At 34.8% G+C, this 16,519-nt stretch overlaps 2 protein-coding genes, 1 long non-coding RNA gene and 1 pseudogene across 4 annotated transcripts; 2 read left to right on the plus strand and 2 right to left on the minus strand.

Annotated features, from left to right (window-relative positions):
* Positions 1-3,460: 3,460 nt before the first annotated feature.
* Positions 3,461-5,316, plus strand: LOC110695285 (peroxidase 64-like). The gene is made up of 4 exons (XM_021872539.1): positions 3,461-3,736; positions 3,853-4,041; positions 4,334-4,496; positions 4,594-5,316. Exons 1-4 carry the CDS (start codon positions 3,533-3,535, stop codon positions 4,986-4,988), a joined length of 951 nt encoding a protein of 316 aa, XP_021728231.1. The 5' UTR covers positions 3,461-3,532; the 3' UTR covers positions 4,989-5,316.
* LOC110695287 lies at positions 3,927-4,690 on the minus strand. Its single transcript, XR_002506040.1, has 3 exons — positions 4,578-4,690; positions 4,246-4,358; positions 3,927-4,018 (listed from the first exon to the last, which is right to left on the minus strand). It is a non-coding gene; the product is annotated as an uncharacterized LOC110695287 (long non-coding RNA).
* A 100-nt stretch (positions 5,317-5,416) lies between the features above and the next one.
* LOC110695286 lies at positions 5,417-8,395 on the minus strand (annotated as a pseudogene).
* A 2,226-nt stretch (positions 8,396-10,621) lies between these two features.
* LOC110695288 lies at positions 10,622-15,103 on the plus strand. Of its 2 annotated transcripts, none has more exons than XM_021872541.1 (5): positions 10,622-11,024; positions 13,074-13,192; positions 13,652-13,709; positions 13,971-14,048; positions 14,670-14,797. In XM_021872541.1, the coding sequence occupies exons 1-5, from the start codon at positions 10,841-10,843 to the stop codon at positions 14,693-14,695; spliced, it is 465 nt and encodes a 154-aa protein (XP_021728233.1). In that variant the 5' UTR covers positions 10,622-10,840; the 3' UTR covers positions 14,696-14,797. The 2 variants fall into 2 exon arrangements, with proteins under 2 accessions (XP_021728233.1, XP_021728232.1); XM_021872540.1 differs by having other exon boundaries at positions 10,625-11,024; positions 14,677-15,103.
* Positions 15,104-16,519: the final 1,416 nt, after the last annotated feature.

Here is a 16,519-nt window from a genome sequence, read left to right on the forward strand (position 1 = left end):
AATTGTTCAAAATAAGGATCCAACGTCTTTCAAAGAAGCTATGAAGTATGATGGGTGGCGCAAATCCATGAAAGAAGAAATTCGAGCTCTGGAAGACAGTGGCACATGGACCCTGGAATATCTCCCCCCGGGAAGGGAGCCAATGGGTCTACAAGACCAAGTTTTTGTCCAATGGCAATGTTAAGCGTCTCAAGTCTCGCTTGGTTGTGTTTGGTAATCATCATAAAGCAGGTATTGATTATGATGAGACGTTTGCTCCGGTGGCCAAAATGACAACAGTTAGAACTGTTCTTGCCATAGCAGCCTCAAAAAACTTGGGAAGTAATTGGGAAGTCCATCAAATGGACGTTCACAATGCATTTCTACATGGTGATCTTGATGAGTAGGTATACATGAAGTTACCTCCCGGGTTTGAGAGTAAGGATCCCAACTTGGTTTGCAGATTACGCAAGTCTCTATATGGTTTGAAGCAAGCTCCCAAATGTTGGTTCACAAAGCTTGTCAAGGCTTTAAAATAGTATGGTTTCCTACAATCCTACTCTGATTATTCATTATTTACATACACTGAGACTAACATTCAAATAAATGTCTTAGCCGATGTCAATGATCTCATTATTTCTGGGAATAATTCCGCTGCACTTACTGTCTTTAAAGCCTATCTCAATGATTGTTTCAAGATGAAGGACCTTGGTCCTTTAAAATATTTTTTGGGCATCGAGGTTGCTTGTACCTCTGCAGGGTTATTTTTATGTCGACGAAAATATACGTTGGACATTATTTCTGAAGCAGGTTTATTAGGTGCAAAACCAAGTGGGTTGCCGATGGAATAAAACCGCAAGCTCGACTTAGCAAGTGGAGAGCCGCTTCCGGATCCCGAATCTTATAGAAGGCTAGTCGCCCGTTTGATATACCTTGTGGTAACACGACCCGACTTAGTCTATTCGGTTCACGTTCTCTCTCAATTTATGCAGGAACCTCGCATTGAGCATTGGGAAGCGGCCTTAAGAGTGGTGCGCTATTTAAAGGGTACTCCGGGACAGGGTATTCTTTTGAGCTCTTATTGTAACTTAAATCTGCAGGGTTGGTGTGACTCAAATTGGGCCGCCTGTCCTCTTACTCGGAGGTCTTTGTCTAGGTGGCTAGTGTTTTTTGGCAAGTCACCTATTTCATGGAAAACTAAAAAGCAGCACACAGTGTCAATATCATCGGCAGAAGCCAAATATAGGTCCATGGCGGCTATTACTTGTGAGCTTAAATGGTTAAAAGCTCTGATGTTGAGTATAGGTGTTCAGCATCCGAAGGCAATTAAATTATTTTGTGACAGTGAGTCAATTCTGTACATAGCAAAGAACCTAGGTTCTCATGAACGTATGAAGCACATTGAAATCGATTGTCACTTTGTTCGAGATGCAATTACCGAAGGCTTGATCTCTCCCTCTCATGTTCCAACCAACTCACAGCTCGCGGATATCTTCACCAAGGCTCTCGGCAAATCTCAGTTTGATTATCTTCTTTCCAAGTTGGGCGTTTCCAATCCTCACGCTCCAACTTGAGGGGGGGTAATGAGATAATATCGTATAATATATTTTTGGAAATTATATTATCTTATAAAATATTTGTTAGGATATATTATCTTGTATTTTAGTCAAATTATATCTTCCTAGAATATTGTTAATTCTAGGGTTAGGAAGTTTGTAACACTATATATTCCTTTTTGCAAGTTAATGAGAAAGGGAGGCCGTGATTATAAGAATTTTTCAGGATGTGATATACGATTTATTTAAAACCCTTAACGTTTTTAGTAGTTTTCAACATGCATCACATGGAAATTTCATACGAGTAGCAAGGCAATGAGTTAGAGAAGTTAGTATTAGGAGAAATAAAAGAAGTAACAAAAACACCATAATTCCAAGGATGACCACAAGAACTTACTATTATTGGATGTTTCCTAAATATATTCATAGCTACTGAAAACATTTTCATCCCTCCTACTCCTAGGGAAATAAGTGTAATTTGTACTATTTAAACGTACGTAAGTGTCATACTTTGTATTTTCTATCCCAAAAATAAATCGTCCAAAAGAAAAAAAATTGTTAGGAGACCACCATTTTACAAAGTACATTCTTAATGAATATATAAGTATAATCATAATGAACCTTCATGAGGGACAATTAATTTTGAAGGGCACGAAGTATTCTTTCTAATGAATTAAAGAAAGGATGTATGTCCATCTTACACTTGCGTGCAAATTACAGTCTCTCACATTCTTATTTCCTAGATCCCTGACCCCTTGGTATTAAATAGATGCCCGAATAAAAATTGTAAATGTGTTACTCCGTATGCGTACATCAGAGTTAACAGCCAACAGTTGCCGACAGAGACTTGGTAAAGCCATGCAATAATAATGTAAGACACCGACAATGGGAGCCAGTCAATTCAGTAAACAGTCATTAGTCGTTAGCTTAACAGTAGGCATTAGTACTACTATGCGGTTAATCTGTATCTTCTCGGCTAGTAGCTGCTTAAGCATGTAATCCTACTACCTGATTTATTTGAAGTATCTATTATTAGCTTGAGCTCTGCATTATTTCTCCATAATAATAATTGTAGCTTAAACAGCAAGCATTAAAGAAGAAACAGTGATTAACGAACGTGATAGCTCAACTCTAACCATGTGTTTTTTCTAATCACATCCCTTCCAAGTAACATTTCTTTTTGACTTGGCACAAAAAGAAACAAATATACACCTATCAAACCAATCACGAGGAGTGTTATCCTATCATCTCATACAGTTAACATTTCTCATTCTTTAACTCTCCAATTATTATCCCTTAGTCCCATATGCCCGTGTCTAATGGCGAAAAATAGTGACAGAAACGACAGTCTCCTAGTCGATAAAACTCAAACGAGTAGATCACTTTTGAAGAGTTCGAATAACTAAGATTAGCGTAGCTTAATCAAGATAAAACTATTACAGGCCGAATGAATCTGCATTGTGTCAAAAATGTTGCAAGAAAAACAATAGAACGCTTTGTATGTTAAGAACAATCGATTGACACTCACATTGCAAGAATGGCATATACGAGCACTTCATGCAACAAATGTGATATCGCAACAGAATTAACCTCCTGGTTGAAGAATCATTACTAGCTACCTCATGTGAGGACACGGTCAACCTCGAGTCCTCAACCACTATAGGATCACATGCAGAAGATTCAGGAGAGACCAAGTAAAAGTAACCTTGATAATTTGGGGAAAAGTTGAGGAATAAAAGTGGAGATATGATCAGAATTTCTGCTGATGAGGATGCTTAAATATTACTCATCACCATTAGGCTGAACTAATTCACTAGTAAACCAACATCCAAAATCTGTCACATTAACAACTCTGTTATTCTGTCACTCTCTATGTCAGTATCTCTATATCACCTTCACTCACTCTCTCTCTCTTCATGTACCTATAAATACTCGTTCGGACCCTTTTCACTTTCAACAATAAACTAAGAGAAAGTAACAGTTCAGAGTGTCGCACCATGGCAATTGCAGTTGCAGTCTTCAGCTCCCTTCTCATTTCCTCAGTATTTTCCCTTGGTGATGCTTTGAGCTCAAATTACTATGATAAGACATGTCCTTCGGTGGAGGATATCATCACAAATGTAGTCAAGGAAGCATTCACAGAAGATAAAACAGTCCCAGCTGCCCTGCTTCGCCTGCATTTCCATGATTGCTTCATAAGGGTATAAATCTCACCCTCCAAACTTTGCCAGCATATTTTAACTTTATGTCATCATGTGTGAGTTTTATGTTTGTATGTGTTCAACTAACGGGAAAAATCCTTTTTCTCCTTTAAAAGGGATGTGATGCTTCTGTGCTTCTAGACAAATTTGGGAACAGCAAAGTAGAGAAATCCGGACCTCCAAACCTTTCGCTGCATGCGTTTTTTGTCATTGACAATGCAAAGAATGCAGTAGAAGCTGCATGTCCAGGAGTTGTCTCATGTGCTGACATATTGGCTTTAGCTGCAAGGGACGCAGTAGTCCTTGTAAGTAAACAGTACACAGGCTTTATAGCACATTTTAATAGAAATTAAGAAAACAGAAAAAAGCAAATGCTGCAAGTCCAAAGGACATAGTCTTCAGTGATGACCCAAATTGTCCAACTTTTCTTTTTCTTTTTTTTTCTTATAGTTAACATATATTTTCCTTCATCTACATCTTCTAATCAATTTCATATCTTTAAAAGATACCTATCAACCTCAGAAACGATCCTTGATCAAAGTGATTCTCCAGCATCTGTAATTCTCTCACGAACTAGCTTCATTCTCATGTTTACAGGCAGGTGGTCCCACTTGGTATGTGCCTAAAGGAAGGAAAGATGGGAGAACATCACTTGCCAGTGAAACAAGACAACTTCCAGCACCCACATTCAACTTATCTCAGCTCCAACAAAGTTTCTCTCAAAGAGGCCTAAACCTTGGAGATTTAGTAGCTCTTTCAGGTTAAGAAAACAACAGGGGAAGGAGTAATCTAACCCCTAACATCAATGCTAGACATTCAGAATACAAAAAACTCAACTAACCTTCTCCATTCTGCAGGTGGACACAGTCTCGGGTTCTCCCACTGCTCGTCATTCCAAAACCGATTGCACAACTTTGACACAACTCATGACGTTGACCCCTCAATAAATCCTTCCTTTGCTGCCAGCTTAAAAAGAGTGTGCCCTGCACACAGCCAAGTGAAAAATGCTGGTTCCAACATGGATCCTTCCCCAACAATGTTTGATAACACATATTACAAGCTAATTCTTCAAGGAAAGAGCCTGTTTTCATCAGACCAAGCCTTGCTCACTTCTCCAAGCACCAAAAAATTGGTTTACCAATATGCTGGTTCCAAGAAAGCTTTCTATGAGGCATTTGCTAAGTCTATGATCAAGATGAGCAGCATCACAGGAGGGCAGGAAGTGCGAAAGAATTGCCGGGTGGTCAATTGAGGCAAATTGACCTTCGGGATATCTAAGTTAAATACTACAATGTAGACCATTAGAAAAGTTTAGTCAAGGCAATCAAGCACAATGGATTGCCTTAGTTTGCTGTGTGTGAGCCTTTTATTCCCCTATTTCATAAAGTCATACTAGGATGAATCATCTTAAAAACATTATTTCAGAGGAAAATCAACAATAAGGTTATTTGTTGAGAATTTGAGATCCCTGGGCAAGGGAAAAGAGGTCTTGATTGAATCTGGCAGTGCACTGCATTGTCATTTGAATGAAGTGTATCCTACTTGCTTCAGTATTACAAAGCAGATAGCAGTATTGTCTATTGTGATGGATTAGCTACAAATCAACTTAAATTTTTTAAATTCTGAATGAAGTTCACCTCCCAAACCCCTCCCCATAGAATATTAGAAAGAGCAAAATGATCGCCAATATTAAAAACAAAGAAAGACAATATTTTGCTCATTTCAAGTAAAGTAAGGAGTTCAAATGTGTCTCAAATATTATTGGACAATACAATAGACTATCTCTCAAAAGAGTTGTTAGTCCTCACAGAGGTTCTAAATTTCCACCTAGATGAACTACTCAGACTTAATATGATAAAGCCTCTCATTTTAACAGGCTCCGAAATGGCAAAAGAGACCTGTGGTGAGACATTTCTATCTGGCATTTGTAAGAAAATTTGAAAATTATTCAACATCCACAGAAAATCAAGTTCAACAGAAATTGTTCATATATTCCTTAAAAAGCAGCAACTTACGCCTCAAAATTTAAATTAATTTGAATTATGGTACCCTGTAGACAGTGTCTTGCATGCTATTCCAGGGAGATGTATAACTTTTCCTGCAGTGAAATGCTTTTCTGAACTGGATATCAATTCATTGGGTTTTTTTTTTTGGCTGAGCACATCAGTTCATTTGTTAGGAATTGTCAGCCTTAGCCCAGGACTGCTGTCTCAGACAACGACAGCAGCATTCAATCCGAGGTAATTTGAAGACTACAACCCCACAGCGAAGATGAAAGCAATTGGTAATTAGCCGTCTTTGGAGCAAGATGTCACTGTAACAAAGAGAGTCGTCTAATAAAATTGGATATCCATGTAAACATGAAATATCCAAATCCAACAAGACATATAAGTCAGAAACAACTTACCCTGTTGGCTAACGGAAACAATTTCAGCTAGTTGAATATTACCACTAAGTCCAGATGCTTTATCAGATGGCATAAATGAGAAAGCATCCAAGAGTTTCAAACATTTTAAACCCCACTTAACCATCAAGAATTCTATAAGATGATGTCCACTGCATATGCATAAGAATAAGAAAGACGAGCCAAAACAAAAGTGTATTGGTATTTTGTGGATGATATATGGCAGTATAAATAATTAAATAGATACAAACCTTCGGTTATGATAAGTTGTTATAAAAACTGATCCTGGAGTACTTTGAAGCAAGAATGCGACAGTGCTGAAGAGATCATCAAAGGCTAGCTTAAATGAAACGGTTATAGTATCAGTGTTAGCTTTTACTAGTATAAAGATTAAAGGCACAAAAAACAAAAGCCTTGGTTTCTCATACCACTGGTATCATACAATACATCAGCTCCAAGTAATATTTGGGGATGCAATTCGAATATCTGTGCATCCCAGATTCCCCATGTGAGTCCCTTTACCTGCATCAAGAGTAGGTTAGCAGGCAAAGATATGTGAATTATGAACCGGTAATAGAGTGATGAAATCAAATAGTCGATAAACATAGTAAAAACAAAAAAGGCAAATGGGGGAGAGAATTTATCTTTATGCCAGTCATTTACTAAGCAGAACCCTTCCCTTCCACATAAAGCATTAAATTGCAAGAGAAATTCCTCCTCTTACAAAAATGAAATTATGAATGTTCTCTAGACAAATGCAAGTAAAATTTAATCACTCACAAAGAAATAATTTGTATCATTATAACCCCTTGAAGTTTCTGGCCAGATTTATTTCCTTCCTATTTGTTGCTTTAACCATATAAACAATTGAACACAACATGAACCGAAATGCAGCAAATTTCAGACTTTTCGGAACTTATCCAAAATTTTACGATGAAGCAAAATAAGACGGGGGTCAGACATTACCTTACAGCTCAGCTTATTTAAGTTACAAACTCTCCTAATGTTCTCCAGCACCTGCATTACAACAATTAACCCATGTAGTTGTGATTAATAAATTAGCATCAAATTACTCATGAAGTATAGAATCATGCAGCAACAAGTAACTTTGATAAGGCATAAGGAGACAAAATCCTTAACCTCCACTCTTTTAGAATCGTCCGTCAAAGTGACATCTGCCCCGACTTTCGCCGCTACCAATCCAGGCAAGGAGGTTCCTGCACCCAGCTGCAACCACATCCCCAAATAAACCCAATTCAGCACATACTAGCCCTCTCCCTAACTCTAAAAATACCCTCTACTCGACTAATTTTTCTTAATCACTCCGCAATATCAATGTAATATTACTTGTCAAATAAAGATGTGCCCTTATATAATCAAGTTCTTAATAAAGGAAATTTAAGAGTAGATAGCATAAATTAAATTATTAAAAAGTGATTGCACACATTATATAAATCAAATTTGCATATTACAGAACACCAAAATATGGAAGAGTGTTATATAAAAATAAAAATGAAAAAATGACCTCAATAACCGAAGTTCCATAAAAGCGGGATCGTTGTTGCCAAACATATTCAGCAAGAACAGCACTGCACGGCCATACAAACATACCATACTCTTCTCTCATATTCTACAAATAAAATTAAATAACATAAAACAATAATCAGCGTAAAATCTTCAAATTAATAGTAGCAGTAAAAATATGAGATGATGAGTGAGAATTCAGTACCTCGATGATTTGTATAGTGAAGCCATGATTATGATTATCATCGTTGGATTCGCCGAAAGTATGGAGAGAAAGGGTCGTCATGTGGTCATCTTCCGGCGAAACGGCGGCCGTTTCAACTACGTTGTCGCCGTCATACTCCCGTTTCAGGGGAATTTCAACCGGCGAGAGTATTATTTTAGGATAATAACGGCGCATTTGGAATGTGGAAATAGGAGTTTGGGGATTAAAAAGTGGGAATGAGACTAGGAATAGATAGTTGGGAATCAATCAATCAATAATATAATAATCAATCAATCAATAACATTATAGTAAAAGCGAATCTCAGATGATATTCCGATTAAAAAATTTCCCACCACTTTCATTTCTTTTTTTTTTTTCAAATCTTCGTGCATATTAATTTACATATCATATAATATCTAACTTTTAATTTTGCAACTATATTCTATATGCATTCAATGAAAATATTTTAACATATTTTCATATATTTTATAATAGGTATTTTTTTATAATTAACAAACATGTACTACGACACTACGTATATAAGGTAATATTATTAGAATAATGTACTACTGCCATACTTTGTATCATTTTACGTCGTATTTTTTCCTTTAAAAGTTTTTTTTTCTCCAATTAGTATTAACACTTTAACTTTCTATTATATATTTGTTAATTTATTTATAATAATAACACTACAGTTTAATAATTATAAATATAAAATAAAAATTAAAAAAAAAAAAGTCAATTAAATTTGTATAAAACACTAGTGCCGATCAAAGTATGCTATAAAAAATTGTGCTGGTCAAAATATGCCAACAAAATAGAGACATATGGCGTATATAAGTACATTGCACGGGTTATAAATAACATAAAATTTCATTCTTATATAAAATCCTATATTCATGAAATTTGCGTTTTTTTTTTTAAATGTTTGATGATCAATATGAGTAGCTTTTGATATCAATATATATAACATAAAATTCTAGGTTTTTTTTTTTTTTTTTGAAAAGAAATTCAAGTATTCTTTCAATTAAAAATATTGATTTATTCTAAAAAATATTATTGTTATACCAATATAGTAATTCATAATTAGGTTAAAGTAAAATCGTGCGTTGCACAGGACTTAAACTAGTATGTAAAAATATGACAATACTTTGTTTGGGTAATGGATAAGAATAAGAAGGGAATAAATAACAAAAATACAAAATTACCCTTATTAACTTTTCACCTCCCTTCTTTTCATTAATGACAAAAATGTCAATTAATAATCAAGGTTTTTTTATTACCTATCCTTCATTTATTACATATCCTTCATAAGTAATAAAATGGTGGGAATTCACCCCATTTATTCTCAATCTCATTTCCCTCTTTATTCCCAGTCCTATCTAACAAAAAAAAATATTTTTTTGAGTTGGGATTAAAATTCTCATTCCCACTCTCAATTCCCATGTACCAAACTCTCCCTAAGGAGTACGAGTGAGTGAGTAACCTTTAATTTACCCCTCCGTGTTTAAATAAAAGAAACATTTTTCGTTATATGTATGCCAATGCAAAACTTTGACTAAAAATATCTTTATTTATAATAAAATTATAACAATTGAATATTAATGTAATAAACTATTCATTGAGACGATTCCAACAAGTACCCACATGAATATATTTATTCTTAGGTATAAATCACAAACATTAGTCAAAGTGAATTGAATTAATGCTGTAAAAAGTTAAAACGTTTCATTTATTTAAACACGGAGGGAGTACCACAATAATGTTCGGTGTAGCCGTGTAGATTAAGAGAACATAAAGTTTCTTTGTGATATGTTTATCAGGGGTAAAAGTGTCACTTTTGTCATTAAAAATGGATTACTTGAAGTAGCGGTTTAACTGCTACTCCACGGTGATTAATTGGGAGGGCATTGTAGCTTAATTGGTAAAGTTGTTTAAACATTAAAGAATTGATTTTACAATAATATTTAGTAAAATCAAATTCAATTTAATAAAAATATGTTCCAATAGTGGTTTTGCTCCGTGATAAATGAAACTTGTCGAGGGAGACCTCATATCTTAATCGGTGAAGTTGTTTAATATTTAAAATGAATTTTTAATAGAAATAAGTTTTATTTAGTAATGTAAGGCTGCACCCACTAATCAACCTATATATGTAAATTAGAGGGTAATAATCTGAACTTATTAGACCTTATTAAAACTTATTTTAGTTGTAATTTGTACTTAGGTAACCCTTATCAGAACATATTTTTCCTGAACTGAACTTATTACACCCGAAATAAGTGAAAATAAGGTGAACAAAATATACCCTTAGGATAAAACCACTAGCGATTTGACTCTTTTTTACAATTTTACCCCAAATTATGCCCCATTTTTCCCCCTATATAAATTGTATACCGAGCTTGTAAATTCTTATAATTTTTTTTTCTTTGTAATTTTAAAGACAGTAAAAATAAGGAATTAGTACAAATTTAACTTCAATACCTTCAAGCAAAATAATTTAAGTTGAATAAAGATAAGGTGAACCGAGCGCATGTTATAGTTCGGTGAAGATAAGGTGAAGTGAACCGAGCATCTGTTATATTCATTAAAGTTAACTTACTTTAGGTCCAATGAGTTTAGTTAAATTCATATTAGACAAGGTTTTTTTTTTTGAGAAAATATTAGATAAGTTTAGAAAAAGCAAATTTGATAAAGGTTATCAAATTTTAAATTGCATCTAAATAAGGTGAAAATCATATGAATGAAATCCATTGTATCAAGATACCATTACAGAGTAGATGATTAGACCCAGTATTACGAGTACTTGACAGGGGAACAGTCCCACAGTTCTAGATCAACTCTGTTATTTTCTGGGCAGGTGCCAAAACCATCATTAACAAGACCCTTTTCGTCTTTCTCGACCCACCGCAACATCCAGAGCTTACCATAATCCATTTTCTCTCTCCTCTCAAACCTTACTTCCTCTCCAATGGCGTCTCTTCACTCCATGGTCGTTGCTCCTTCATTCGAACCCTTTACCATTCCTAGAGCTCCTTTCAAAACTTCCCCTTCTTTTCTATCTCTTCTACTTTCTCCATCTTCTACCTCGTCCTTCAATTTCAAAACCCCCAATCTCTGTTGCTTCTCTACTCCAACAAGAATCGCTCATTCCGGTATTTTTCTCTCTCCTTCAATTTATTCAACTTAGTTTCTTTGTGTTTCGGAATTTGCTACTGTATGCGAAATCGTGTAATTATCAATTTATTATGACAATTTTAAATCTGGTTGCTATTAGGATTTCTCTTGATGAATGTAGCTTTCAATTGCAAGATATTCGGTAATTTTAGAAAAGTCTTAATGTTTTATGCAATTTGAATTTGTTAAATCTCGCCATTTGATTGATTAATTACTAGGAAGTTCTGTTTAGGTTGTTATGATGATTCTCAAGTAACTTGATTTGTAATTAGAGAATCTTATTTTTAACTAGTAATATACAAATAATTTATTTTGTATAAATTTATACAAGTAATCTGCATGATTTTTGAGGGTTCTGCCAAGAAATGTGAGGTATGATGAAGTTTTCTTCATTCTACTTCACTGGTCGCTTCAATATCAATAGCTTGGTAGTTTTGGTCATCATTGTTGGATTCCTTCTTCATCGATAGTCTGATGTTCCTAGCTGCTGCAAATACCTAGGTATATATTGCTGGTGTTATCGGAATACGATTAGTGCTCCATGTAGTTATGCTGGTGTGGATTGTATTAGCAATTTTATTTTAGTTTCGCAATGATTAGAACAATTTGGTAGCCTGAGGAACATAACCTCCATGTGATGAGCTTTTAAACTGAAGTTATAATGGCTGTGTTTTTTAATTAGGAAAGGAAACTGGGTGGATTACCAAAAACATCCTCTCCGGTGAAAGACCATGATATGATCAAAGCTTAAGATGAAATTACTCCCTAGTCTCTAGTCTCTACCATACCCCAATTCAAAGAAAACTTGGTGATTAGAACACACTGACTCTGAGTTCGATATTGATCGTACTTGTGCTGGAATATTGCTTAGAAGCAAATTGTCTTTGAAGATTGAAAGTGTAGAGAGTGTTTGACAGTGCTTGTTTGATGAAGCTATCCTCCTTACTTCACTGGTAGCTATAGACCTTTTTTTTATATATATAAAATTGTGTGTGTGATATTGTTGTTGGTTGCTTGGCTAATCAGTAGTTGATGTTTCTAGCCCCTTCAATTACTCTGGAATCAGTGATGGTAGTTGATGTAGATTTACTTTTGAGGATTGTATTGGCAAGTTTTTTTTATCACATGATCACCTGGTTACAACCTCCTTGTGATGAGGTTTTGGAAATTGGATCTGAAGTAATTCTAGGTTCACAGCTGTGAGTTTGATATTAATTCTGGCTATAAAGTTTTTATAAAAGACTATACCTGCTGAGTGCTGAATGATTGCTCAGAAGTCTGTGGACATTGAAGACCAGGTGTAGATAATGTTTTTCAGTACCTATTTTAGCCTTTTAAGATATTATAAGTAGCTTCCATAGAGAATGTATGTTCAAGTTTCTAGAAGGTGACCTTGAAGAGAAAATTCTATAGATGTTTTAGAAAGGTTGTGCGTTTATACATATTCACAGAAATAGTTTCAATTTGGCAGCAAAAGAGTAGGAATCTTGAAAGAGAAGTATCTGAATTAAGAGTGAAGCATCTTTTAGGAGATCCTGAATTTTTATTTTTTTAATTTTAATTTTTAAAAAAAAGGTAACATCTATAGTTTGGTGATGAGGACCATGATATGTATTAATGTGTTTTTATATTGTCTTCCCATGATAGAGTCGCTAGTTAGAAGAGTCTTTAGTTAAAAATCATCTGAGATTTATTTATGAAACATGCTACAGTAGAGCGTTTTTTTTTATTTGTATAACTTCGTATCATATTATTACATGTAGGCTGTTCTTTTTGTTTATAACCATATGTTTAGTTGCTACAACTGTGCAACCTACATTATAATATCTGTATACAAAGCAACTTACACAGAAAATATCATATTAAATGAGCTGCCCATAATATAATTAAGACAAAAGGGAAATTATCATAAATGGCTTCTAACTTTGCTGATAACTATATATACAGTCAAATTTTTGTAGAATGTAGACTACTAATAATAATGTGCAGGGATTTTGAATTAATACCACTATGATGGATGTTCTCAGTTAAGGTTAAGGCTCAAGAATCTGAAGTCAGTGTTGCTGTGGACGCCTTTACTCAATTCAAACATTTGCTTCTGCCCATCACTGACAGAAATCCATATCTCTCAGAGGGAACAAGACAGGTATCATAATAAGCCAGTGACTCTGGAGATATAGGCCATGTTATATTTTATCCACTATGGCATTCTTCTAACCTTTTAGTGCAACAATATTGAATGAACATTTCATGATAAATGTTTTGATGGCATCATTTTATATGTTTTGTAATATAGAGCAATTACATTCATGATAAATGTTTTGAACTTTTGATGGCATCATATTATATACCCCGTATTTCATTGTCCATGATTTAGAGAAATTCCTCCTGAATTCTCTATCCCTATTACAGCGCAACATGTCTCTCACATAAACAATACTCGTCTTTATTACATGGATGCATGAGCTATATCCTTGTACAAATTTACATGTCTCTCACATAAACAAATTTATGCTATACACTCAAAGTAATGCTTATTCTGTTCATGATTTGAAAATTTTGACTTGTGTCATTTTTCTACATCCGTGAATCAATTTCTTGTCAGGCTGCTGCAACTACTGCTGCTTTGGCAAAAAAGTATGGAGCAGACATAACAGTTGTAGGTATGTATTCTGACTATATGTATATATTGTAGAATCAAAATTTGGGACTCAGCTACTCTAAATAGGCAGTAAGGCTGCATATTTTACAACTTCACTTCAATCAACTTGATGCAAGGTAGTCACTAATGAATGGTGGTGGTGGTGGTGTTGTATGCAATTGTAATACTTAATAATGTATTGCTGAGCTGTAGTAACAATTTTCTATCAAAGGCTTTTTCTAGTGCTAGATTACTGGCTACCAGAACTTTATGCTCATTGCAGTTATTGATGACAAGTCAAAAGAGTCGCATCCTGAGCATGAAACACAGTTGGGCAGCATTCGCTGGCATTTATCTGAAGGTATGCAGATGTATCCTCCCTCCCTTTGCTCAATACCCCAGCCCACACTTTGCTTGTCTTTTCTAGTTTCTACTGTGCTTGCTCAAAATGATATTAGGTGGATGAAGTGAGGGACTCCGTAGGATGCAAAAGCTATCATATTCGATGGAATTTTGGCTTTTACTCACACAGGGGTGAAGGATGAAACCATTCATTATGTCATTCTGTGTGTGCTTGATCTGAATTAAACTTGAATTTAGGGATAAGGACAAGGGGCTGATATGAATCTGGAGGGCTAAAATTTGCTTCTTTTTCCCCCCTAGTGATTCCATCTTTTTGGGGTATTATTATTTGAAATGTTGATGTGTTGTTTCCTCTCAAGGTTCTAAATCTGATTGAAGAGTCTAAGCATTGTAGTTTGTTTCATCACTTGAGCACATGTGATTGCTAGATATCATTATGTATTTGATCCAGCAAGTCTCTTGCATCATGTCTATTATGTAGAGACAAGCTATTTATACTTAGTTTATCTTTATCCAAACCAACCATTACTAAAGGCAGGGGTCATCAGTCTATGCATGTTCTGCCAGTTAGCTGAATCAGACATCCATGTCATATGTGCACCCTTCTTATTGTTTTTAGTTGACAGGTGGGTTTCAGGAATTTAAATTGCTAGAGAAACTCGGGGAAGGAAGTAAACCTACAGCCATAATTGGTGAAGTTGCTGATGATCTGAGTTTAGATTTGGTTGTTTTAAGCATGGAAGCAATACATTCCAAGCATGTTGATGCAAATCTCCTGGCAGAGTTTATTCCCTGCCCCGTCTTACTATTGCCCTTGTAAGATAGCTGAATTTGACGACCCTTCTCAAAGTGCCTCTGGTAATCTTGTTTTATCAATCTGATTTGTCTATTGTTTCCTTCTTTTGGTTTGGGCTTTTCTTGTGGTATCACTTTGAATTAAGAATATTGAGTTGAAAGTTTATTGTTGTACAGAAATCTGTGTTATTCTCAACTGTTTAAGCAAGTTGATTAACCTATGGTACTTATCACATCATCCCATCCCCATAAAAAAAATATCATTTTGTCTACATGTAATTGCAGCTCTAATTATATTGAGCAAATTATGTTCCATGTTTGTGACAAAAATGTGCTCAAATCATCCGAGGGCCACGTATTAGTTACATAATTTTGCTTGGTTAGAGTCACGACAATAGAGGCTCAAAAATACTCGTTAGCTCATGTTTCATGAAATGTGTTGATAACACTAATTAATTAATAGGTTAGGTACGTTAAATCCCCAAGGAAAAAGAAAGGAAAGGAAAAGGTTAATGGTAAGTTATGCACTGGGTACAGCTAATAATGACACGACTTTCTCGTGGAAACTTATTTTCTGCACATTTGGTGATGGATTTGCTGCTTCTTAAGGTAGGTGAAACTTTCTAACGTTGCATCAATTTCAGTGACAGGGTTTTACCATGCACTAAAATAGTCACACCCTTTTATCTTCCTTAATTCCTCTGGTAGTTTACCCATTTTATCCCTATATAGACTATTTTTCATTCCTTAATTATTTCACCCCCACCAAAATAAATTCCTTCCTAAGAATTTAGGGTGTTGCTGAGATCTTATTCACATGAATCACATCTGCTCTTGTATATCGTATCGTATTCTAGCTGCTACTTATTTACGTTATCTAAGAACCCGTTACAAAATGTTATATGTGCTCATGGTTAGATCTAACCAGGCCAAAGGTCGAGAATTGACAAGAGGATTGACCCATAATCTTTTTATTTTGTACTTCATATTAGTATTGATTTTATCTAATTTTGATTATTTTTAGTACAATTCAAAATCAACCCGAAAACCAAACTTAAACCATTGACCGAATTGCCACCCCCCACATAAGGTATCATTCGGGGGAAAAAGTGCAAAAATTCTGCCGAATAGAAATGTACTGTATACTTCCTAGATTTTGATAGCCTCTTTTCTTGTTGGCTTTGATTTTGTACCTAAGCCACACAGGGGTCCTTCCTCACCTTCTCAAAAAGGGAGATAATTTATCTTTATTCCTCATTGAAAGGAATAATTTAGCTTCTTGTGTAAAGCATCCACATAAATGATAAAAGAAAGGTTTATTGGATCCATCTCCATACCAAACATAGAATAGATCAAGGGGACAAAGAACCCATTTTATTACACGAAAAAGAAGAATCTCTATTCATTTTATCGTTTCACAAGTGGGAGGGAATTTAAGGGCACCATGAAAGTGAAAAAGATCATCAATATAACTCCTATCAATCATTCAAATATTTCTACTCTTATGTTAATATTACATTATTAGATTCATCACATATTATATGCTTACAATTAAGCTTTCTTTGATGATACATTAATATTAGTAACCTTCTTATCAAAAAAGAGAGTGAGAAAGAGAAAACAATGTGAATTGATTTTTTATTTATTTTTTATTGATAATTGGTTGTAGATATA

This window comes from Chenopodium quinoa, unplaced genomic scaffold, assembly GCF_001683475.1.
Source record: "Chenopodium quinoa cultivar QQ74 unplaced genomic scaffold, ASM168347v1, whole genome shotgun sequence".
In the NCBI taxonomy this organism is placed as follows: Eukaryota; Viridiplantae; Streptophyta; class Magnoliopsida; order Caryophyllales; family Amaranthaceae; genus Chenopodium; species Chenopodium quinoa.